The 23,300-nt window shown below is 55.7% G+C and overlaps 2 protein-coding genes across 8 annotated transcripts in view; one reads left to right on the plus strand and one right to left on the minus strand.

The window, feature by feature from the left end:
* Nucleotides 1-9,535, plus strand: part of RECQL5 (RecQ like helicase 5) — a 59,357-nt gene extending 49,822 nt beyond the window's left edge. For 5 of the 7 annotated variants that reach the window (XM_044983685.1, XM_044983682.1, XM_044983679.1 and 2 more), the window contains 8 exons: nt 84-157; nt 732-825; nt 1,403-1,543; nt 3,350-4,023; nt 4,322-4,406; nt 5,448-5,696; nt 6,212-6,284; nt 6,451-9,535. In XM_044983685.1, the coding sequence (XP_044839620.1) occupies nt 84-157; nt 732-825; nt 1,403-1,543; nt 3,350-4,023; nt 4,322-4,406; nt 5,448-5,696; nt 6,212-6,284; nt 6,451-6,551 (1,491 nt within the window). In that variant the 3' untranslated portion in view covers nt 6,552-9,535. The remainder of the gene's footprint in view (nt 1-83; nt 158-731; nt 826-1,402; nt 1,544-3,349; nt 4,024-4,321; nt 4,407-5,447; nt 5,697-6,211; nt 6,285-6,450) is intronic. The other 2 variants (XM_044983680.1, XM_044983681.1) reach the window with 2 other exon arrangements.
* An 87-nt stretch (nt 9,536-9,622) lies between these two features.
* LOC123346345 (unconventional myosin-XVB-like) overlaps nt 9,623-23,300 on the minus strand; it is a 47,340-nt gene continuing 33,662 nt past the window's right edge. The window contains exons 34-43 of the mRNA XM_044983678.1: nt 21,379-21,509; nt 20,300-20,394; nt 19,993-20,070; nt 18,586-18,682; nt 17,669-17,817; nt 14,930-15,051; nt 13,461-13,594; nt 12,833-12,966; nt 12,289-12,429; nt 9,623-10,595 (exon numbers count right to left, since the gene is read on the minus strand). Of these exons, the coding sequence (XP_044839613.1) occupies nt 10,536-10,595; nt 12,289-12,429; nt 12,833-12,966; nt 13,461-13,594; nt 14,930-15,051; nt 17,669-17,817; nt 18,586-18,682; nt 19,993-20,070; nt 20,300-20,394; nt 21,379-21,509 (1,141 nt within the window). The 3' untranslated portion in view covers nt 9,623-10,535. The remainder of the gene's footprint in view (nt 10,596-12,288; nt 12,430-12,832; nt 12,967-13,460; nt 13,595-14,929; nt 15,052-17,668; nt 17,818-18,585; nt 18,683-19,992; nt 20,071-20,299; nt 20,395-21,378; nt 21,510-23,300) is intronic.

Genomic DNA, 23,300 nt, shown 5'->3' on the forward strand with positions numbered 1-23,300 from the left:
TTCTTCCTGTCCCTTCCTGGGGGGGTGGGAGAAAGGCAATGCCATTCCTGCAAGAGGATCTCCTCTCTCTCCTTTGGTTTTAGGCCCGAGAACACTGCTTGAAGATGTTGGTAGAAGCTCTGAGCAGCAACCAGAAGGCAGCCCCAACAGGACATGGGTATTAAACAAGGCACAGGAAGGGGTAGAGAGAGGAGGTCCTGATAGCAGGGCTCTCCTTGCTCTGAGCAAGATCATTGTGTGCAATGGTCACCCTTGTCAGTGAATCACCTCTGGGGCTCTGCGAGAAGCCTGACGTGCAGTGCTCTTCCCTCCATCCCCATTCATATCTCCTTGCTGGGCCCCACAGCTGAGTTCAGCTCCACGGAGCATCACCAAGCCCCCTCAGAGTGCTCCGAGCCTCCTGGGTGCTAGGCCCACCAGCTCCCTTTATGGTGATTCCAGGGCTTGCTGTTCCCCTTTGCCCCACCAGAGGGGGATAGCGTACTACACAAAGTCCATGCAGACCCCCACAAACCAGAGAATCGCCAAATGTGCGAGAGGAGAGCGCCATGCTTTGACGTAAATCTGCACTAAAGCAGCCCCTTGACTACCATCTGCAGTTTTTACACATTTGGCTTAAATCCCAGCCCTGCTTCCGCACCAGCCCTCTCCCAACACTTCACCAACGTGAGCACTCCTCTCACAAGTGGAGAGCTGTGTCCTACCTGAACTGACCGCAGCGTGTGTTGCAGGTCAGACCCTCACGCCTGCGCCGTGGAGATGGAGTATGAGGCTTTCAGAACCAGTAAAACGTCCAACTTGTACAAGGCAACTGTGCTAAAGAAGGTAGGGAGCTTGCAAGGGGGGGGAGGGAATCTGGAGCTGCTCCCTCCCGTCCCTGGTGTCACAACTGCAATAGCCCTTGAGCACGGTACATGTTAGACTCAAGGGGCGCGTTCCCGCCATGTGTTCCAGCTCTCACTCTGCCCTGCTTACTCCCTCAGGCTGTTTCTTCCTGGTGTCCCTTCCAGGAGGAGCCTTTATCTCACTGGATTCTTCCTCCCTGTTGGCTGCAGTCCAGCTGTTGATCAGAAATCCACCTGGGGCCCTTCCCATCTCAGTGAACATCCATGAAGTGCTGTAAAAACATCTGCAGCTATCGGAGAGCAACCCAGCCTTAAAAATAAGGAGGGCAGGGGGTTGCCCCAACCACCCTGTGGCCGCACCATCATTACATGGTAGAAATATCCTGAGTTGGGCTAGGCAGTTGGCTCGAGCCATCCTGGGGTAATTCATGGCCATAAGGCAGGAGCAGCCCTTGGTGGAGACCTGCCCTTTGGCAGTGAGGATTGCGATGCATGCTGAGGAAGAGTGAGACGTAAAGACTCCACCATTGGGCGATGTTCTTCTCTTCTAACCCAAGGTAGCGGAGATCAACAAAGCCTCGAAAGAAGGGGAGCTGTATCCAGCATTCGGGTCAGGAGCTGGTGACGGCAGCAGCCCCAGGACGAAGTCTGAACCCTCAGCTGAAGACGGCTTTCTCCCCGCATCCCAAGTCTATTCGGTGAGTACAGGTGGCTGCTGCACGGAACGATGAAAGGGCTTGCAAAGCCTATTGCCTGGAAGTATTGTGGCTGTGTCAAATATCACGTGCCCAGCTGGTTGTATGAAAACACCCAATGCCTGAGCTAGAAACGGCCCAGGCAGTTTTTGGCTAGGCTGTATAATGTGCTGGAGGCGAAGCTGGGCAGAGAGGAAAAGGTGAACAATGGGTTTTGGGGTATGGTTCTTTGCAAGGTGTGTTGCTTAGATTTGGCTGAGTGTTTGTGGTGGAATGTTTTCCCTCTCCTCCTATACACAGTGCTCTTGTGGTGAGGACAGCCCAACCCCCTTGTCATGCTGGTCTCCTGCTTTTCAGCCTGTATTTTGCCAAAGAGGCTCCCCTCCTATCTAACTTGTCATCACTCAACCAAGGATGCTGCCCGTCCCCGTATTCTGGGGCTACAGCTTCCCCCCACCCCCGTCCCCCTTACTGTGCAGCCATGACTACTCTGATGTGTCTGCTTCTGGTTTTAGACAGTGTGAAAGGAATGTGCTGCAGAGTGGCACCAACACAACTGGCAGAGCCAACACTAGACCTGGCAGTCATTGGCAGACTCCATCCAGCGACACTGGACTGGCTGGCTTAAGCTCTGTAGCTCGTTACCTATCACTAATCCCTCTCCTCTCCCACTGCCAGATCCAACCCCAGAGCGGTGGTGGCTGAAAGCTGTTACCATCTCGTGGCTTTTCAGTGGCTGTGTGAAGTGGGTTTGCTGGGCTCAGCACAGCGAACAAGAGCTCACATTGCAGAAACCACTCTTGGTACTGCCTGCACCTTTGTTGGCAGCCTCAGCAGAGAGGCTGCAGGACGTCAGAGAGTGTAAGGCTGGACTGAACTATCCCTCTGCCCAGCGTGGTGATTCCTCTGGGTCAGGGTGAAGCACTTTGGGAGGGGAAATTCGTCCTGCTGCTTCCTGTGCTGTGGGGAGCTCTGCTGGCCAGGGCTGTGAATCTGGGTTCTTTCATATTCGTTGGCAGCTCCTGCACATTGCTGTAAGCCAGGGCACATGGCTGGTGTGGTTCATAGATGCCCCCAATACCTGCCTCTTGTGCCACAAGAGGGAGAGCTTGGCACACAGCTGCCTGCAGCGTGCCCTAGTGCAGCTCCTCCAGAGCCTCCTGCTGAGGTTCTGGCTGTGTTTGTCCCCACATCTCCTATATACCCATCCCCTCCATGGCCCCATGATGTCACAAGTTCTCCTCAGCCGCCTCCTGGCTCTGGCCAAGATGGCCATCCATTCCAAACTCAGCAGGGAGGTTCTCTGTGACTGGAGGGGTCTTCCTCCATTCCCTGGGCATTTCTTGCCTCTGGGTAGCATCCACCGATGCCTTGGTCTCCTTTGCAGAGAGGTGGCCATTCTCGGGTGTTCTCTGCGCGGTGTGCCCGTCCAGTTCCCTTGTTTTGCACCTTTGTCCTCCAGTTTTATCATTGTTTGGTTCCAGGGAATCACTTTTCTGGGTCATGTGGCCCCTCCCTCACCTGAGGGCAGGCCGTTAGGTTGGTGGCTCTACCCACTGCCTTCCTGAACTCTAACAGACAATACCTTTCACCAGCAGTAAAGTCACAAGTCAAAATTAAGCCATCTCCATTGACTTGTGAATAACCCTCCTGTGACAAACCATGTGCACGTAATGGAAGGAACCAAGTCTCCATTTTGTGTGTCCCAGTGGGGTGGGGGGGGGTGTACACAGGGAGACAACATCCTTGGCAATGCCTTTGTGTAACCCTCTTGTGCCCTCCCTCTGTCTCCTTCCCTTCTCATTGTAGTTTAAACCCAAGCGGATAGGAGCTGGGTTTCGAAAGAGTTCCAGCTTGTTCCAGACTGCGGCCGAACTGCTGAAGACAAAGGAGGAGAGTGATGCGAAGCCCGTGGCGAGGGAAGCGGATAGTCCAAACTGGCACGGTGACAGCGACTGTGATTCAGAAATGGCCAGAGTCTCTGTCGTCAAGAGCAAAGAAAGGGTGGCCAAAGTAGTACACAAAAGTGCTGTGGAAGCAATACAGGCCCATGACCAGAAGGGACAGCAACCCAGTCCAGATGCAGATGCCTCTCTGTCGGATAGCCCTACCAAGAAGGCAAAGCTCACCAAGAAGCAACAGCTGCTAGCAGAAGCAGCCAGAAAAGAATCCCAGAACATTTCTAAATTCTTCTCTCTCACCAAAGCTGGGCTTAAAACCTCAGGATGTGCCTCGGCAGAGGAAGACGATTGTCCTGTGAGTGAGCTATCTCTGTCTCTTTCTCAAAGAGTATGTCAGGAGAAAGAGGAACCTCAGGAAAAAGATGTCTCAGGAGGAGCTTCGGCCGGGCAACCGCAGATGGAGGACCATGAGTCAAGGAAGATAGAGGAAGCACTGACAGAGAGAAGTCAGGACTTGGAGTCGAAACACGACCCTGGATCTGAAGCCACACAAGCGGGATTAGATGGTCAAACAAAACCAAGGTGAGAGAGCTCTTGAGGTCCTGCTCCATTCTTTCCTGCTTTGCCCAGTCCATCCCACAGCGGTGTCTCGTTAGCTAATTACACACGCAGCCCTTTGTGCTGCATTGATGGAGAGCTGCCATGATAGTATTTAATCGGTGTTATAACTCTGAGCTGGTCTGGGCAGGGCGCCTCGTTCACGCTTTACTGAAATCTCTGCCACTCGCTAAATATTAACCTGGTGAAGTCTTCTTCTCATAGCAAGTCCCTGTCATTGAATAATCAAACCAGCAGAAATGATCTTGTCCTTTCCCTCCATTCTCAGCAGTGACGAAGCTGGTATAGAAATCAAAACAACCTGCGCTGGGGAACGTCAAGGCAGGAAGAGGCCAGGATCAGATGAGGTGAGACCTTCATGAATTTCATTTTCCTCCCCTCTGTCTGCTCAGCGTTGTGCCCAGCTTCTCTCTGGAAATGACATGCCTGGTCTAAACCTCACCTGGCAGGATCAGTCATCCAGGTGTAGTCCAGTCTCGATCCCAGCAGAGAGCAGCAATATGGTCTGTGTGGGAGCCTGCACTCCTGGGATCTAGGCCCGGCTCTGCCACTGATGCACAGCGTGGCTCAGGCAAGGCACTTTTGGCATGGTTCTTGGAGGTGCTGGTCACCCACAGCTCTGACTGAAATCTGTGGACGCTGCGGGTGCTCAGCACGTCTGGCAATCAGGCCCTTCACCTCTGTGTCACTTTCCCCCTCTGAGAGATGTAGACGATGATACCTACTGTCACCTGATGCAAGTGTCTCCACCCCTCTGTCACAGCTAGCAAAGTGAGGCTTGATCAGTTGAGGGCAGCCACCAAAGCTGACCCTATGGGCCAGTCAGTACTGGGTGATAGTGCAGCCAGGGCTGAGCACCCTGCCTGGCCTTGCAGCCCCTAGCCCAGGGTTTGACATCCATGACCGCCCCAAGACCTGGCTCCCCTGGCTGGGCTGAATTTGAGTGGGGCACTAACTGTTTCGCTCAAAAGCAGAGCAAATTGCCCTTGTGGATCTATCCCAGGCCTCATTTCCTGCAGAATCTAGCTAGGTTCACCTCAGGGGGGTTTCCCAGTAGGTATCCAAGATGATTTCCCCAGCCCTCTTTCCTCCAAGCACTTAGGCACAGCAATCCTGGAGAGGCGAATCCCACAGGATTTCTTCTAAGGCCCTTTTCCTGTGTGACGGGGACAGTGGGGCTGCTTAGATTAATGCCTCGAGTACCTGCCCCGGGACTAGCCCAGGGCCTGTCTCCAGGGGACTGAGTTGGCTAAATGTATTCCTGCATGGCATTCTCTGTGGGAACAGCTTGCAGGCTGGCATGGGGATGCTTCTGCCTCACGTGGCAGCTTGGGCCTAGGAGTCTGAAACTGCTGCATGAACGGCTGCTCCTCTTCGTGCTGGTCTAGGATCTGGAGAGCCCTGCGACAAAGAGGTTGCAGGCGGCAGCATCTTCCATCCTGTCGCAAGCAGAGGGCAAAGGCATGGGCCCAGTGAAGAAGAAGGTGACTTTTGATCCGAGTTTGTCACAGGTTGATAAAGAAGGAACTACCAGGACCATCCAGCCAGCGACCAAAGGCGTGTCCCTTAAAGAGACAGCAGATATTGTCGTCAAATACTTGACCCCTTTCTACAAGGGTGGTAAATTTGCTTCCAAGGTAGGGCACAGACAACAGCTTTCTCTGTCAGGAGGAGACCAGAGCTGTGTCTCCTAAGGCTGTTTGGGACGGGGTGAGGGGTGCATGATGCTGGTGGGTGTTCAGATTTAACCACGGGGTCTTGCTGCTACTTGGTGGTAGGGTGCGTCCCCACCTGCCTTAGTGACCCAAGAAGTGAGACCCATTCTGGAGAGGAATGGGGGTGGTGACTGCCATGGTGCTGCGGGGACCCCAGTTATTCACTTCGGATTTTAAAAAGCAAAAACTGAGCCAGGAACTAAGAGCAAATTCAGCCCTTGTCTGTTTTTACCCTGAGCGGCTCCACGTACAACGGGGCCCCGATCTCGCTTGTGAACACTAAGCACCACTGTAATACAAATAACAGTTGTTTCTGTTACGGCCCAATGGTGCTAGAGGCTGTGCAAAGGCATGCAAACCTACACCGATTGTGTGATGAGAGGGTGATGCAGCCATGGGTAACCTTCGCTCTGCACTTTGATTTCTCTACCCTGCAGGAACTGTTCAAGGGATTTGCCCGACACCTCTCCCACTTACTGACTGAGGAGAAGAATCCTGTCCGCAAGGCTGGTGAGTTGCCACGTGGGGCGAGGGGGAGATGTGGCTGTGGGGTGGTATCATGTAGACAGCTGGGGATATACTGGTATTAAGTGGGTCAATGACCTGTGGGTGGGTGGGAGGGGTGCTGCAGATTCTGCCAGTCTCTCCTCAAAGGGGATGTCCCCTCTCTTTGCAGTGAAAGAAGAAGCACAGAGACTCATCAAGGAGTTTTTCAAAACCCGAGTCAGGTGTGAAAATGAGACAGACTGGCAAGTGCTGCCCAGCTCGGAAAGATGATACTGGTTCTCCAGCTATGTCCATTCCCTGCTGCAGTCGGTGGAACCGAAGGCTCATGGAGACACAGGAGAGTTTTCCATTCATGTTGCTGCTTGTTCTCCATGGCATCTGTGCCATGGGTGTGGCCTTGAGAACATCTCTGGGGAGGTGATCCCTGGGAATTTGTCTGCGGAGCTCCTCCGGTGCCTAAGGGACGATGAAGTCCTTCAACAGCCCTTGCTAAGAGGTCTGGTGTCTGCCAATGCTGCGTAGCTCTGTGGCCTCTCTCAGCCGTGCTGTGATGCAGCCCGCTGCTGCCGGCTGAGAAGGGCTTAGAATTGCAGACTCTGATTCCAAGTTGGGTGTGAATCCCGCTGCTCCCCACAAGTGTCTCTGATCCTCCCCACCCACCCCTCCTTGCCCCCCTCCCTTGCCTTTTTATTTAAATGTTACCAATAGAAGCCTTACGCTGAAAACACATTCAAAGGCCCATGCTTTGCTCAGGGTTTGTTGATGGGAGCTGACGGTTAAGTTCCTAGAGGGGACGTTTATTTTGAAAAAATGTTTTGGTTTAGACGATGGGACGTGCAGCGTCTCCTTTCCCAAAGCTGGGGATCCCCTGCAGGCTTTTTTTTTTTTTTAAAAACCACCTTGAAGTTTGGTTTTACTCTCGCCAGCTCTGTGTGCTCGTTAACTGGTGTGGGCATTCATGCCATAGCCTGGACAGACTGGCAGCTCTCTCACCACCCACCCTTGGTTGTGCATTATAAGGGGCAGCATCAAAGTCGATGCACTCCCTAGTATTTGCTTATAGCTCCTGGAAGCCATATCCCCTCACTGTGCCTAAACCAGGGCCTTAGGACAGAGGATGCTGCTGCTGGTACAGCCAATTACCCACCCGCTGCTGTGGCACTTGTAGATCCAGTAGCTGTGGTGCATCTGCTGCTATATTTATGCGAGGGCCTGAACTGGAGAGAGTCGGTGAGTCGTAACATGACCCTAGTGTGCCCAGGATTGTCTTTCACACTTAGTTTTTATGGGGCTCTGCCTTTGCTCTATGCCTAGAGAAGATATTGGCCTTGCTAGCGTTAATGCTGCTGAATCAACCTGCAATCTTAGAAGCCAGGAATGGAACAGGCTTCTGAATAGCTTGTACTTGCGGAAACTGGGCTTTTATATGTTACCGGAGGGTGCATGGTAAACTGACAATAAACTGAACGTCACAGTTGCGCTGGGCTCTCTTTGCCTAGTTCCTGCTGTTTCATTACATGTGATGAGTGCTGCTGCTCCTGGTTACCTTACTGAGCACACACGGAGTGTTACATTGTGAACACCTGGGTAAAAGCAGAGTCACTTGTCCCTTGAACCACCAACTGATGAACTGAATGTTAGGAATTGGTGGCTAGGACTGGGCAATCATGTTTGGAACACACAATTCTTCTCTTCCCCTAGAAGTAGTTAGCTGCTAGCTGGAATCTCTGTGCAGACCTCGAAGAGCCAGCCTCCATTGGCAGCTAGCCTGAGTTTCCAGCAGCTCCAGGTCCCATTAGTTTTTGAGGGGTGGGGTAAAATGAGTTAGCTGTGCAGTGTGTCTCAGACGTTTCTGCTTTTATCTGTGCCCTTGCTGCTTGAGCTGCAGCAGCATGTGTGATTTTGCTAAGTAGTGGCTTTCAACACCCCCGATGCTCCAGAACTGCATGGTCACATCCCAGGCATAGCAGCCTGTTGTGCTGCAGTAAGGTAAGTACTTTACATGCTGTTGTTATTGTGGACTAAGATCTTTGCCTTGCCATTAAAAATCCCCTGGAACTCTTCCTGGGAGTAGAGGATTGCCTCCCTGTGCTTAGCCAAGACTTCCCAGCAGCGGGGGGGTGTTTGGTTGTCTACCTACCTTTAGTCCTCAGAGGTACTCTGGCCGGAGCTTGTCAGTCCATGGGATCCTGGTGGTTCCCTTTTGTTAGTGTTCTGTACCGCCCCTGAGGGCTGAAAGGGGTAGGAGAAGCTGCCTCCTTCCATGCTGACTAGGGCCAGGAAACACATAGGGCGCCCCCTGGGGTGGGTGAGGGAGATTGATAGGTTTATAAGAAGGGAACTGGCAGAGGGTGTTAGACCCAGAGATTCTCTTTCCTCTGCTGTCAAGTGTCCTGTTTCTCTTCCTCCTTCTAGTCTTTCACAGTGCCCTGGTGCTGCACCTGCCCCTTCCAAGGCCCTGGGAGAAGGGAGGGTGGGGCCAGTTTGTTAGAACTGCCTCTCTCTCTCTGTCTGTGTGTGTGTGTTTTTTGGGGGGGAGGTAAAGAATATAGAGGCAACAGGCCTAAAGCAGCGGGGGCCATTTCAAAGGTGAAGGTTGACTTGCCCTGGGGATGGTTTTGTTTCTGCGAATGGTTCGTGCTGTACTTTATACTCTGTTGTATTTAATAGTTAATGCTGTACTTTGCTTAGGAGAGGACCAGCCAACATAACTCCTGGCTTCTAGTGCCAGCGAATCAGGAAGCCATTTGAGCACTCTGACAAAGCGGCCAACCCTCTTAGCACACGGGCTGCTGGGGACTGAATGGGCACTTTGACACTGCACTATAGCACTCTCCAGCTGAGGCTCCCTTTCTTCCTTCCCCCCTGCAAGAGGTTGTCATGCCCCTGGAAAAGTCAGCCATGGGGCAGCTGGAGCATGGGCCACTAGAGTGCAAGAGTCATTCATGGCTCAAACCGGGAGACAGCAGCAGCAAGGAAGACCTTTTAGTCTCCATGCCCCTGTAGTCGTTGGCGTTAGTTACAATATGGACACTTGGCTACTAGGAACTGCTGCCTTTGCCAACTCACATCACATTATCCCCAGTGAATTTAGTGGGTGGCCAATGTTCACGCGCTGAGCATCAGGGCTGCTTTCAACAGCTGGCCCAAGGGGCCATGTTCATCCCCAACCTGCTCATGCTTTTCAAATGCCCCAAAAAGTGCCCCTGAGCCCCCACTGACAGAACAGCCTCTTTGCCTAGTGCACATGGAAGCCAACGGTTTTATTTTCATAGCTCCAAAAACTGGAAGGAACCAAGACTTTATTTATTGGTTATTAAATATTTCATGATTTTTTTTTCCCCCTACAGAAGCGTAAACACCTCTCCCCCAGCTGGAGAGCTAGAGTAATAAAATAAATTAAGGATTTATTTTTACATTCTGATTTTTCCTCCTCTGTCAGGGAGGGAAATTTGTATCTTAGTTCGCTGGGCAAGTAGACATTTAAATATACAGCTGTACAGTCAGACTGAGTTCTTCAGCATAGAAAGAAAAAGAAACATACTGGCCATCTGAACAGTGTAAGAAATCGAGTAGCCGTCAACAGTCTTACCATTGCAGCTCAAAGTCTGCCTTGGCACACATGGTAACTGCATATTGACACTCACTGACCAGCTCTGTGATAATGTCAAAGAGCTGCCACCAAAGAGGCCACTCTCAGGAATTTAATGCCAGTAGATGGAGTTGTCAGAGATTTCGCCTCTCCAAGAAAAAGATACAAGTACCAGACTCCCCTGCTGCTGCCATGTGTGAGTTTGTTGTTGGTGCAAAAAAGGACTGCAGTGCTGTACCTTGAAGTCTTTGAGCTGCTCCTCTCCACTTGCTTGTAGCAGCTTGTGAAAGACCAGGGCCTTGTTCCATTGCAGGCTCTGCTCTGGCTGGGGAGACCACGCAACTCCAAAGGACTCTGAATGGGAGTGAGGTGCGAACCAAGCCTGGGGCGGGAAGGGATGAGCAGCAGCACTACGGCGGCGGTCCAGGTTCTGGCACGTGGTGGTGCAGAAGTAAGGTGACCGAACAGCTTGGACGACAGGCTGGCAAGGGAGTGGCAGCCTTGGAAAGCAGGAGAGGGGAGTGTGCTGCTAGAACAAGGCGGCTGGAGAGCAGGATGGTGAATGGGACTAGCCCTGCCACAGGCCAGTGTGAGGAGTGCTTGATCAGCTGTCCAAGCTGAGGACAGCCCTGTTCTGCTTCGCCGTCTTCCAGCCTGGCTCTCTAGGGCTGAGATTCTCCCTCCTCCATGATGACTGTGATTGTGTGGTACAGTTCCTTGGCCTGTAGAGATTACAGCCCACTAGAAGAAATTCCCTGAACACCGCAGCCCCTACCTGTCCTGTCCCCTTCACTTCCTCACCTCTCCTTTGCACCAACAGAGGCTACATCCTGCCTCTGCCAAACCAGCAGGGCTGGGCTTAAACCCCAGGCCTTCTCTTGACAAAGCAGCTGCTGTTTTTTGTTTGGTTTTTTTTTTTTTAAGGTGGAACCATTTTAACCCTTTCCAGGGGCCCCCTGCAATGCCTTGGGTAAGATCATATTGCTACCTGTGCTTTTTCTTTTAAAGATCTTGCCCAATACTTCACAACCAGCATGTAAGCCAGATGCCAAGGGAAATGCTTAGACCCTGGTTGCTGGCTATAACTCTTAGGGGATTTGTTTATTCCACTATCACTAGGGGGGCAGGGAATGACTGTTCTGTGCTGCTGCAAGAACAGGGGCATTCACTGACTCACGACAAGGCTGGTAGCTGAATGGGGGGTCGTAATTCTAGCCTTCCAAAGTGAAACTTCAGGTTTGTCTGAGGGGAGCCCCGAGTAGCTGGGGCACTCCAGCGACCCTGCACTATCCCCCCATGTGGATACACTTCAGTGTGCTGAGCTAAAGCACACAAAGGTGCTCATGCCATGGAGTACGAGTATCCGCACAGAGAGACGGTTCATGCCCTCTCTTTCTCTGCACTAAGGCTACGTCTGTGCTGGCGCTGTAGGGGGTAAGTGCCAGCTCAGGCAGACAAACCCTCACTAGCTCTGAGCACGTTAGGTGCTAAAACTAGAAAGGTGGCTGCAGTGACTCCACAGGCTAACTGCCCCGAGTTCATTCCTGCCTGAAGCCATAGAGATGTACTCAGAGCGGTTAGCTCCTGGCACCGCCTCGGCTATATGTCTGTTTGTAGCACACTCGTGTGGGACTGGCTCCCTGAGACATACCCTACCCTCTGTGTGTAGACGAGCCCATCGAGGTTTAGCAGCCCTAGAGCCTGCTGCTGGAATTATGCCCCCTGCACTAAACTAACTTATTTAATACAATTCATTAAGCAGAGCGCCAGCTCCAGGCCTGAGCCTGTTCCTTACACAAGGAAAAGCCATCACTAATTTCAAGGCAGTTTTCCTGCTCAAGGCTTTAGCAGCTGCCATTTCCTCCTCCAACCAGGGCCCAGTGTCTCACGCTGCACCTACTGCAGGAGCCTGAATGCTGGTCCTGCCCAGCAAAAAGCCTGCGAGCTCTCCTATCAAATGTGAGAGCGATGCAGCAGCTGCAGGTAGTGCTAGGGAAGGTGCTGCTGTGTTCTGGGAACCTCGGAGGATCACAAACGGTACAGGATGAGGAAAGATTTTTCATCTTTAAATGAAACAGGCCAGTCTGGATGGAACATGACCCGTGATGGGCTGTGGAGTGGCTCTGGCCTGCCACCCTCTACTACACAGGGATGCCTAGTTGAGTACAGTTCCCAGCACAATACCCACAATGCTGTTTGGCTGAAGAGGGAGCAGTGGATGCTGGGAACTGTAGTTCACAGAGCCCCTATCTCTGAGCTAGGGGAAGGCTCTCGAGCTGTCCGCCTCGGTCTCAGTTGGACAAAGTGTGGGCACCAGTGGGCTGGAGAAACCAACTGAGACAGGATTAAATATCACCCCAATAACTACGTTCATTGACATGGCCAGTAGCAGGCAGTGCTCAGGGCTCTCTTTACCTGGTGCAGTTCAAACCACATGGTCTGAGGATTGTCCACAGAGCCATAGTTCACTTCCAGACCCGGCACCCCGGAGTCGTCCAAAGGCCGCAGGGTTCGCATCCTCTGCACTTCCTTCAGCGGGATGCGGCAGCAGAGCTCCTGTGCCCAGGGAGAGAAACCGCCATCAGAGGGGCTGCTCCAGTGCAGGACACGGGGACTCAGGAGCCAAGTGCCCTCAACACCCCACCTCTAGTGCAGGCTTTCGCCACAATCATGTAAATACAGAATGTTAAGAAAGCAGAGCTCAGCCCCCGAGCCTCTTCTAAGCCAGTGCAGGGCTATAGGACACGTCTTGGAAAAAACACCGAGCCAGAGTCCTGGGTGGGTCCTGGTGCCAGCTTACCTCCACGCTCGCTGTGTAGGGGGCGGCAGGGAATGGACAAAGTCCACTGGTTTTGTCCCCCGCCGTGGACTCCGACTTATGTGAGAAAGTTTGCACAAAGCCAGTGCACGAGTGGGCCGAGGTAGCGAGATACTGACCCCGGCGCTCTAGGCAGCATACCTGGGACCTGCTGGCCACAATGATGATCTGGTCCCTATTCACTCCCAGGACACAGGGTAGAGGAATCCTGGGCTCGCTGCACCGCTCCACGGGGTACGTGTTGTAGCCGAAGAGGGGCAGCTGGATCACGTGCTCTGCGGGAAGGGAGACTGTACTAATGCCTATGTCCAAAATCTGCAGCACGCTACGTGAGACAGCGCTAAACGCTGCACCCACCCAAGCGCTTGTTTGCAAATCAAGCAGTGATAATGGCAACTCCCCGTCCCCTCACTGCAGCCCCACGCTGGCTTTATTCATGCCCTGTCCTTTGAAGAACAGTAAATACGCACAAAACCAGAACCCCATGAAAAGCTCTTAAGGGTTTTGCATGGGCCCTGGCAGGCCTCCAAAGAGTGCCAAGGCCAGAGGTGGGGACCTTCTATGCCGAATGCCCTGGCCCCAGGCCAAGCTCAGGTTCCTTGGTCCTGGGCTCGTCAAGGCTTTAAGGATCATTGCCAACTTTGCAAATAGCACCTGGTGGCAAACATGAATCCAGTGCAAAGGTGGCATCCACTGAGCCCAGGCATCGAGCAGTGCTAGGAGCTCTTCCCTTTCCTCTCCCAAGGGCCCCTGTCCACAGTCGCCTCACCTACAAACTGGATCTTTGCCTCCTGCTGTCCGAGTGGCTTCATGGTTTCCAGCAGCCAGTTGACTTGGCTTTGGAGAGCCTGTGGGTTGATGAGCTGGAGCACAGGCGTTGGGGCATAGTCCATCAACTCCTGACTAACCAGACAAGCAGAGAACATAAGGACATGCCTGCACGGACAGTTACTGCATGGCAAGCGGGGTGCCGAGCTCCAGCGCTCCAGCTGGCCACACACTAACGAACAGGGAGTGCGCATCAGCAGGCTTCACGTACGCCATTAGTGCGCGGCCGGCTGCAGTGCTGTACAGGTGCTCCCCGCTGTGCTGGGCAGTAAGTGTTCACTTAGACATGCCTTAACTCACTTCCATGCGGGGTTAGTAGAGAAGAAGCACCCAGGACTAGTTGAGGGCATCAAGAGGACATGAGAGCAGTTTCTAGGGGTAGGGATGGGGTAGGTGGACTAAGTTATGCTTGAGTTAGACACAGACGAAACAATGGGGACATCCAACTTCAGCAGGAAAGAAACGTATACACCAGCGAAGGGCAAGCCGGTGCCCAGGGAAATAATTTACTTCCCAAAGACAACTAGCACTATTTGAATGAAGGTTGCAGCATTGCAATAGAACTAGATGGTGTTTTATAGATTGGGGGCTCTGGGGCCACCCGTGCCCCTAAACCAAATAGCACTTTACACCTCACCCCCGGCCTGGCTTACTGGAGGGCCTTGACGGCTTCCCCCTCAAGCAGACATTCCGGACCACCTCGTACCCCAGAGCCAGGATGGTTCATCTCCACCAGCGGTGGCTCATGGGAATTTCAAAGATGCTTCCACCTCTGCCAACACCACCCCATTCTACACAGGGTCCGAGGACACTGTAAGGGAGCCTGCAAATGAAGCTCACAGCTGGTGGAGGGAATCTTTGTCTCCCTGCCCTTTGTCCCTGCAGCCGCCTTTAGGCAACCTTCATCCATCTTTATTAGATGCCTAAATATGGTGCCTAACGTTAGTGAAAATTTTGCCCTAATGAGAGAGAACAAGGGAACATTCAATACAATTGAAAGGCAATGAGTTGAAACCGGATCAGAGGAAACCCGGCGTACTCAAGTCATTGTAACCTTGCGGGACTTTCTGCCACAAAGTACCAATGATGATAAGAACTTAGTAGAATTTTTTTTAAAAGATGTTACGCGGCTACTGAGAATATTCACAGGTCGGTTAAGAGTGTAAGAGGGATGTAAACCCTCATGCTTCCAAGCATGAGCCAGCCACCAAGTGCCTGGGGTCAGGAAGGAACTTCCCATGCAGCCAGGTTATTCCATAATTATCCACTGCAGGGTTTCTTGCATCTGCTTTGAAGCATCAGGCAGTGCTTTGAAGCATCAAGACAGGACTCTGGACTACCTAGAACACTGCTTGGGTCCAGGCTGGCCACCCCTGGGTTCCTCTGGAAACCCCACAGAGACAGACTTACTTGGATGGTGGGGAGCCCAGTCCTCTGGCCCAGTGCTGGAAAAGGGCCATGGTGCCCACCTGCTTCTCCAGTTCACTGTTGTAGTTCAGCAAGAGCTTCCCTTTCAGGTAATCCCGCTGCACCTGAGAGCAAGCACAGCACAGGGGAAGCTTGCCAGCTGCTAAGAACTGGCCTGGATGGCCTCCCCGGGCAGAGGCCTGGAATCTGCACTGCAGGGAGTCCTACTGAGAGAGCACTAGAGCAGACACCTAGCTCCCAGCCCCATTCTGGCAGATGCAAATAGCCAGGGACAGCAGGAACCCAATACAAAGAGCTCTGCTTGTCCTCACAGCGCAGCTCTAACTGGATGCCAGGCCACAAGCTCCAGCCTGGGCCCAGGACAGCAGGGTGAGGGCCCCTCTTGGTTACTCAGCCAAAAGGCACCAGCAGCTCACTAGTGGGGCGTGTTCTGGGTACCATACAGACCCCCATGATCGACCTTTGGGCTCCCTGTCATTCACACCTAGCTACCTCCACTGCACCCTTTAGCCCAGGGGTCTCAAACATGCGGCCCGCGGGCCGCATGCGGCCCGCAGAGCTCTTCCCTGCGGCCTGCGGAGCTCCCCAGGGGAGCTCCGCAGGGGCCCCCAAGAGAAAAGCGGAGGCTCCCGCCTCCGCCCCTCTCCTGGAGCCTCGGCGCATAGAGCGCCGAGTCTCCGTCCGAGCGCCTGAGCCCCGCCCCGCTCAGAGCCGCGTGGGGAGGGGGCGGGGCTGGGAGCTCTGGGCTGAGCGCTGCGCTCGGCGTGGAGCTCACAGCCCCGCCCCCTCACCACGCGGCTCTGAGCGGGACCGCCGGAGACGCGCTCGGGTAAGGGGGGGGGGAAAGCGGGACCCGCCGGGGCCGGGCCGGGGGAAGGGAAGCGGGACCCGCCGGGGCCGGGCTGGGGGGGGGAAAGGGAAGGGAAGCGCTCAGGGCTGGGGCAGAGGATTAGGGTGCGGGGGGATGAGGGGTTCATGATGTGGGGGCGCTCTGGGCTGGGGCAGAGGATTAGGGTGTGGGGGGATGAGGGCTCTGGCTGGGGCTGAGGATTAGGGTGCAGGGTCCTAGTGCCTGCCCTCCGCCAGTACTGGCAAGGCAGGCTTCCCTTACCCTGAGCCTCTCTAACCCCAAACCCTCAGCCCCAGCCAGAGCCCTCATTCCCCCCGCACCCTAATCCTCAGCCCCAGCCCTGAGCACCCCCACATCATGAACCCCTCATCCCCCTGCACCCTAATCCTCAGCCCCAGCCAGAGCCCTCATCCCCCCACACCCTAATCCTCTGCCCCAGCCCTGAGCGCCCCCACATCATGAACCCCTCATCCCCCCGCACCCTAATCCTCTGCCCCAGCCCTGAGCGCCCCCACATCATGAACCCCTCATCCACAGCCCTCACCCCACACTCCAAACCTCTTCCCTAGCCCTGAGCCCCCTCACATCATGAACCCCTCATCCACAGCCCTCACCCCACAGCCCAACCCTCTTCCCTAGCCCTGAGCCCCCTCGCATCATGAACCCCTCATCCACAGCCCTCACCCCACAGCCCAAACCTCTTCCCTAGCCCTGAGCCCCCTCGCATCATGAACCCCTCATCCACAGCCCTCACCCCACAGCCCAACCCTCTTCCCTAGCCCTGAGCCCCCTCCTGCATCATGTACCCCTCGCCCTCAGCCCTCACCCCTGCACTCCCTCCTATCCCCAAACTCCGTCCCAAAGCCTGCACCCCCACCCCCTGCCGCAGCCTGGAGCCTGCATCGAGCACAGAGCCTGCATCCAGACCCCCTCCCCCACCCAAACTCCCTCCCAGAGCCTTAGGCAGTAAATCTAAGTGCGTGTTTTGTCCTTTGAGTGAGGTGCATTACTGAGTGTATATATTTATTAAAACTGCGCGCGCTTAGGGGAGGAGGTGGAGAAGAGACAGGGCAGGGGCGGGGCCTCATCGAAGGGGTGGATTGGGGGTGGGGCCAGGGGCAGCAAGGGGGCGTGTCAGTGATGCGGCCCTCGGGCCAATGCACTAGTCCTCATGCGGCCCTCGGGGTCATTTGAGTTTGAGACCCCTGCTTTAGCCTCTTCTTTGCACACTGCTTCATAGACCCCACGGCGCTGCACGTGAGCCACCCACATGGGACGGGCTCTCTGGCGCAGCTTTCTCCAAGCAGGGGAAGTGAAGGAGGAGGAAGCAGGAGGGGTCTGCTCACCGATACCTAGACACTGGATTTAGCCAATACAGCTGCAAACAGCATCCTGACAGCCTGTAAGGGTGGCTGCCCCATGCACAGGGCTGGAGTGAGTACTGGGCTCTTCCCCAGGGGGAGATGTGAGAGAGGGGACAGGCACCAAGGAGGATCAGACAGTGATGGGAGCATTAAGAACATTAGCAGCCACACAAACTGGAACAAAACCCAACCCAGATCTCATGCTTCAGTCCAGAAGCTGGCTGCCTCCCCCACTGCTTTACTGCCCAAGAGGACACAGGGACTGCCATCCTTGGATCAAGCATTAGCTATTGGCCACTCCTGGAAGTGGGATACTGGGCTGCATGGATGGTACCTGTGTGAGACCCTCGGGGGAGTTCGCAAGAGCCCACAACCAGTGTGTGGTTTGCTCTTTGGAGAAGCCCCTTAGCAGTATGCACAGTACCCCTGGACTCTGCTCTGTGGCTGGTGGGCCTGGCTGCATGGGCCTCAGGGGCTCATGCGGATGGTGCTGACTCTGCAAGTTACCTGGCTGTAGTGAATGCTGATATAAATCTCGTTCTCGAAGTGCAGGGGTGTCTTCCAGGAGAGCCGGCGTAAATCCAGGATCACGGAGCTGTCCTCCAGCAGGTAGTCATGGATGTATTCGTCCTGGCGCACTGGCCTCACCACCTTCCCTGTACACGCACAGTCCTGTCACCACCTCAGAGCAACTCCGGGAGGGCAGGTGACCCCAGCCATCTGCAACCCACCAGGGTGCCTCTTCACCCCCACACAATCCCCCAGCGTCAAACAGCGCTAGCCACCAGTCATTCAAGGGGAGGATCAGCTTTAGGAGCAAGCAACACAGACTACTGGACAAGAGTCCCCCAGCCCTTGGGGGTAGGTGTCATAAACCAGGGAACCCCAGGCAGGAAGGCGCTATCAGTTAAGGGCACTGCCCCAGCTCTCGTGGGGGAAGGGCAGCAGGGCAAGCAGCAGCTGGAGACACCGCATTTAGAAAGCAGCCACCTGCAGCAAACACTAACGGGCTAGGAGGGACGTTCAGCCGCTGCTTGTTCCCATCGCAGTGTCACTGATGCTGCAGCAGCATCACAACAGGGCCCAACACCAGCACGTGGGGAGGGGGAGGAGGAGCTGACGGGCCAGGCACAGGTCCAGCCCTGTGTTATCCGAAGCTCAGGGACTGCTCCCTGCTAGCAGCCCCAGGGGGAAGAAGCCAGGCCATGCCCCCTCCTCACAATGCACCTCAGAGCTGCCTCTAGGGCGGGCTGGCCTGGCTCACTCTGCCCTACCCCAGCTGATTTCAGCAACCTGCGGGTCTGGAGCCCTGTGGGAGGGAGAGGGGTCAGAGAGGTCCCAGCTGAGCCAATGTCCCACATCAGGTAACTCTGCAGGGATCTGACTCTACCCCAGGACGACGCAAACACTGTCCCTTCACTTGCCGTCATTCTTGCTGGCGAAGAGAGCGAACTCCTGGATCTCCTCCTGCTCATTGATCCCCATCTGCTCACAGATCTCCCGCACCACTTCCACAGCCACCTGCAGCCAGGGAGGGAGACGGGCGGTTTTCACCCTTGGGACCGGGCAAACACCCCTTCCAAAGGGCGAGCAGATGCTGCTGGCCTCACTTCCTGCTACAGGGCGGGCATGACGGGGAGTGGAGAGCAACAGAGCAGAACCCAAAGACAGGGTCTGGGCACAGACATGACAGCCGGCCTCTGGGGCTGGTGGTTTCTCTATCCCTATCCCAAAGGGGCAGCAGCTGGGAACGGTTGCTTGTTCAGTGAATCAACCCTTGAAAAGCCCTGACACTGATTCACAGGGAATGACTCCGACTCAATTCCACTGAGCCCAGAAAGCACGAAGCACCTTTGTCCAGGGCAGGGCTCTGGGAGCAGCCAGGTAACTTAGAAGCCCAGCCCAATGAGGATGAGGTTCCCCTGTCCCCACAGTTCTGGAGGGGAAGGTAATGACAGTTCTCTGCTAATGAGCCATTGCACAGACACATGGCTGAGGGGGCCTCCCAGCAGAGGGTGGATGCACAGTCCCAGGACCCATCCAGCACTCCCAGCACAGGGGGGACGCAGGGCCCCAAGGGAGATGCCCAGCACTCCTGGCACAGGGCGGCCGCAGGGCCCCAAGGGAGATGCCCAGCACTCCTGGCCCGGGGCGGCTGCAGGGCCCCAAGGGAGATGCTCAGCACTCCCGGCACGGGGGACGCAGGGCCCCAAGGGAGATGCCCAGCACTCCCGGCCCGGGGCGGCCGCAGGGCCCCAAGGGAGATGCCCAGCACTCCCGGCCCGGGGCGGCCGCAGGGCCCCAAGGGAGATGCCCAGCACTCCCGGCCCGGGGCGGCCGCAGGGCCCCAAGGGAGATGCCCAGCACTCCTGGCCCGGGGCGGCCGCAGGGCCCCAAGGGAGATGCCCAGCACTCCTGGCCCGGGGCGGCCGCAGGGCCCCAAGGGAGATGCCCAGCACTCCCAGCACAGGGGGGACGCAGGGCCCCAAGGGAGATGCCCAGCACTCCTGGCACGGGGCGGCCACAGGACCCCAAGGGGGATGCTCAGCACTCCCAGCACGGGGGGGGGGGGACACGCAGGGCCCCGGGGGCGCTCCAAGCATGGGACAGACACTTGTGAGTTGTGCTGGTACTGTCACATCCCAGGAGGGAGCCGGTGCCAGCCGACACAGTGAGGAGCCAACCAAGTCCCAGGTCTGGAATCATCTCCTGGCTCGGCTCTTTCCGGGAGCACTAGGCAGGGGCTCACCCACGTGGCTGTATAACGCTGCCCGTCTCCCCGGTGCCCTAGAGCCTGGACCAAACGGGGGTGCCGGGGGCAGGGAACTCACAGTGAACGTCCTGATTTTGGTGGCGTATTCCAGGGCCCCGGGCAGGACGATCATCAGCCGGCGGGAGCCACGCCCCTTCTGCCCAGGGAAAGCACCGGGTCAGATGGAAAGGTAGCAGTAAACCCGTACAACCCCCACAGTGCCCACTCCGCCCTGCGCTGCACCATCTCCACCCCAAACACTCACCTCCCACACCCAGCCCCCTCCACTCATGTCCCATGGCACCCAACCCACCTCCACAGCTCCCTTCTCCCCATGCCACCCCCACCCTGCATGCCCGACAGCCCGCTCCTCCCCTGCCAGGTACCAGGAGTGCTTCCATCTCCACGTGGAAGGGCAGGTGCCGTCGGCCGCCGTACATGATCATCTTCCGCAGGTTGCCATAGCAGGTCCTGGCTAGATCTGTGGGAAAGGGAGAGATGCTACAAGCCGAGGAAGAGGAAGGGCTGAGCAGCTAATCCCCCTGGGCCGGGTCAGCCCGCAGGCACCAGCCCCAGATCAAGGCCTCTGCTCTAGTGGAAGAGACACCTAAGCCCTTCCCAACAGAAATCCAGCCAGGGCAGCACAGGCCTCTCTGCGACCTGCTGGGATTGGCAGGGGACAATCAGGGCACAGGAGGCTGCAGGGGAGGGAGGAGGACCAGCTGCCTCCTCTGTTCCCTGTGTTCTTATGAGACTGTCACCCCAAGCTCCTCAGATCCCTCCACCCAGCCGGCTGATGGCTCAAGTGACAAAGCAGCCTGACCGGCCCTCAGCCCATGGGTACGGTTCTAACCAGGGGCGGCTCTACGTTTTTGGCCGCCCCAAGCAGTCATGCCCGGGAGGCGCCCCGGAGCCGCGGGAGCAGCGGACCTCCCGCGGGCATGACTGCGGAGGGCCCTCTGGTCGCGCGGCTCGGCTGGACCTCCCGCAGGTGCGGGCGGTTCGCTGGTCCGGCGGCTGCGGTTGAGCTGCCGCAGTCATGCCTGCGGGAGGTCCAGCCGAGCCGCGGGACGAGCGCCCCCTCCGCAGGCATGCCTGCGGCAGGTCCGCCGGCCCAGCCTGCCGCCCCCCCGGGAAAGGGCCGCCCCACGCGCGTGCTTGGCGCGCTGGGGTCTAGAGCCGGCCCTGGTTCTAACCAGCTCACAGGCCACACCGACTTCAAAGGGAACTGGATTGGGCCCCTGGCAATGAGTGATCTGTCCAGACCCCCCCATCCAGGCAGAGCCCCCAGCAGCCGCCTGCTTTGCGCTAAGGGATACTTTTCAAACACTGCCCTCCAGTAACCCAAGTGCTCCATCAACTCCCCAGCGCTCCCAGGACAGCTGCTTCCTTGGGGAGAGGGAGGTCTAACCCCACCCCACCCCACAGCTGGTGCAAAGAGCAGGAGCTGGGAAGCAGCCGGTACCTTGGTGGGTGCTGGCTGGATCGGCGCTGGCTTGCTGCAGGAATTTGGTGGCGTATGGCATCAAGGTGTTGGAGGGAAGGAAGAAGCCAGTGAGCAGGCTCAGGAGCCGCCAGCCATGGATACAGCTTTCTCTGCAGGGCCCAGAGAAACAGAGGACACCATATTGTCAGGTACGGTAGTGAGGAAGGCTGGGGGAGAAACTCTCACACAGAGGGGGGAGGGACGCCCTCGGGTGGAGAAGGGGGGTTGAAAAGAACTAAAACCAACATCACCAATTCACCATTTTATCATGAGTCTGTAATATTAGGGCGTTTTCTTAAAGCTCCAGCTCCTGGAGCCATGAGATCCGGGGAGGAGCTCAGCTTTCATTTACAATACACTGACATGTCTAGCCCGCCTGGCTGCAGAGAGAAAGCTTGAAAACTGACCCCTACAGGCTCCAGCACTGGGAGGCTGATAGAGGGAACCCACCAGGGATTATTCTTTACAATCTCACGAGTTTTAAGTGAATCTCAGGATTTGGCAGGAGATGGGGAGGGAGAGAGAGAGAAAATGGTGTGTCCTTCAGGAAGGGGCTTCAGTTGAAAATCGCTCCACTGCTCAGATAGCACAGCAATGTCTAACAACTGGATGCCTGGCTGGAGAAGGAGGAGGGGAAGGGATTGATGGAGGGAGAGAAAACCCACAGTGAAAACAAAACCCTTCACTGCACACACAGTTCTCCCCCCAGGGACAGAGAGCAAACCACCCGGGATGGAAGTCAGTCACATGGCTTAACACGTGGCCAGACCCTGGTGCCGAGGAAGGTACAAGAACCCGAACAGAACAGAAAACAGTGAGCATGAGACTGTTTTCTCGATGATTTCAGCCAGAAAAAGGAAACTCAGCAGCTGCCAGGTGAACTGGATCCATGTCAGGGACCTGCACCACAGTCACACCAGGGCCCCGCTCAGGTATCAGCACCGTGTTGTGCAGGGTGCTGTACGTGCACACACAGGCCTTGTCTACACACACACACGTTGTACTACTTCAGGGATACCAGTGGAGTTATACTGGTACAGCCACCCTCGAGTGAATGCAGTTATAGCGGTGTAAGGGAGAAGTAACCCCCTTCCTGATCAGGAATAGGCTGCTGTGGTCTAACTCCCTTTTTACCTGCATCTGCAGTAGGACTTGTACCCGTATAACTATTTCAGTAGAAATTCTCCCCACCCCTGGCAGTTTTCCCAGTACAAAGCCTGCATGGACAAAACCTTGGAACCAAGAGACAGGCTCTGCCCAGGGAGCTCCCAGTCCTGGCGACTGACCTATCACCCAGCGCTGCAGGAGGACAGGGACGGCTGGGGGCAGTGATAGCTGCCATTCACCTTGGATCAGCGGTCTCTGGAGGGGAGCCAAACCCGTCTATCCCCAGGAAGAGCAGACGTAAGGCACAAGAACAAGCACCAATAACTGGAACCTCTGCAGCAGCCACAGGAATGCAAGGGCATCTCAGAGCCATCAGCAGCTTATCAGGGAGCTCAATATAGAGGCAATTGGGACTCATCAAATCACCAGGGCAAATCAGTCTGTCAGTGCAAATACACCTCAGCAGCTGAGACAGACAAGAGCATTGTTCCATGAGTGACTAACCCCAGCCCATAGTTACTGTTTAACTTCTTCAGAGCCATAGCCCTGGGGTGATGGGCAGATGGGGTGCATACGCAGGGAGCTGGGCGTGCTTACGGGCATCCACACGGTGCCCTGATAAACTGCACGGCCTATGGTAATGCACATGCCAGGCAATTACTGCTCTGTAGTGGGGCCCACCAAGTTTACACCAGGGTAACTTCACGGACTGCAGGGGATTTACTCCTGGTTTACACCAGCATAAGAGAGGAGAATCTCAGGTCCAATGTTCCTGCATTGCATTCACTGATGAA

Source organism: Mauremys mutica, chromosome 12 (genome assembly GCF_020497125.1).
Source record: "Mauremys mutica isolate MM-2020 ecotype Southern chromosome 12, ASM2049712v1, whole genome shotgun sequence".
Taxonomy (NCBI): domain Eukaryota; kingdom Metazoa; phylum Chordata; order Testudines; family Geoemydidae; genus Mauremys; species Mauremys mutica.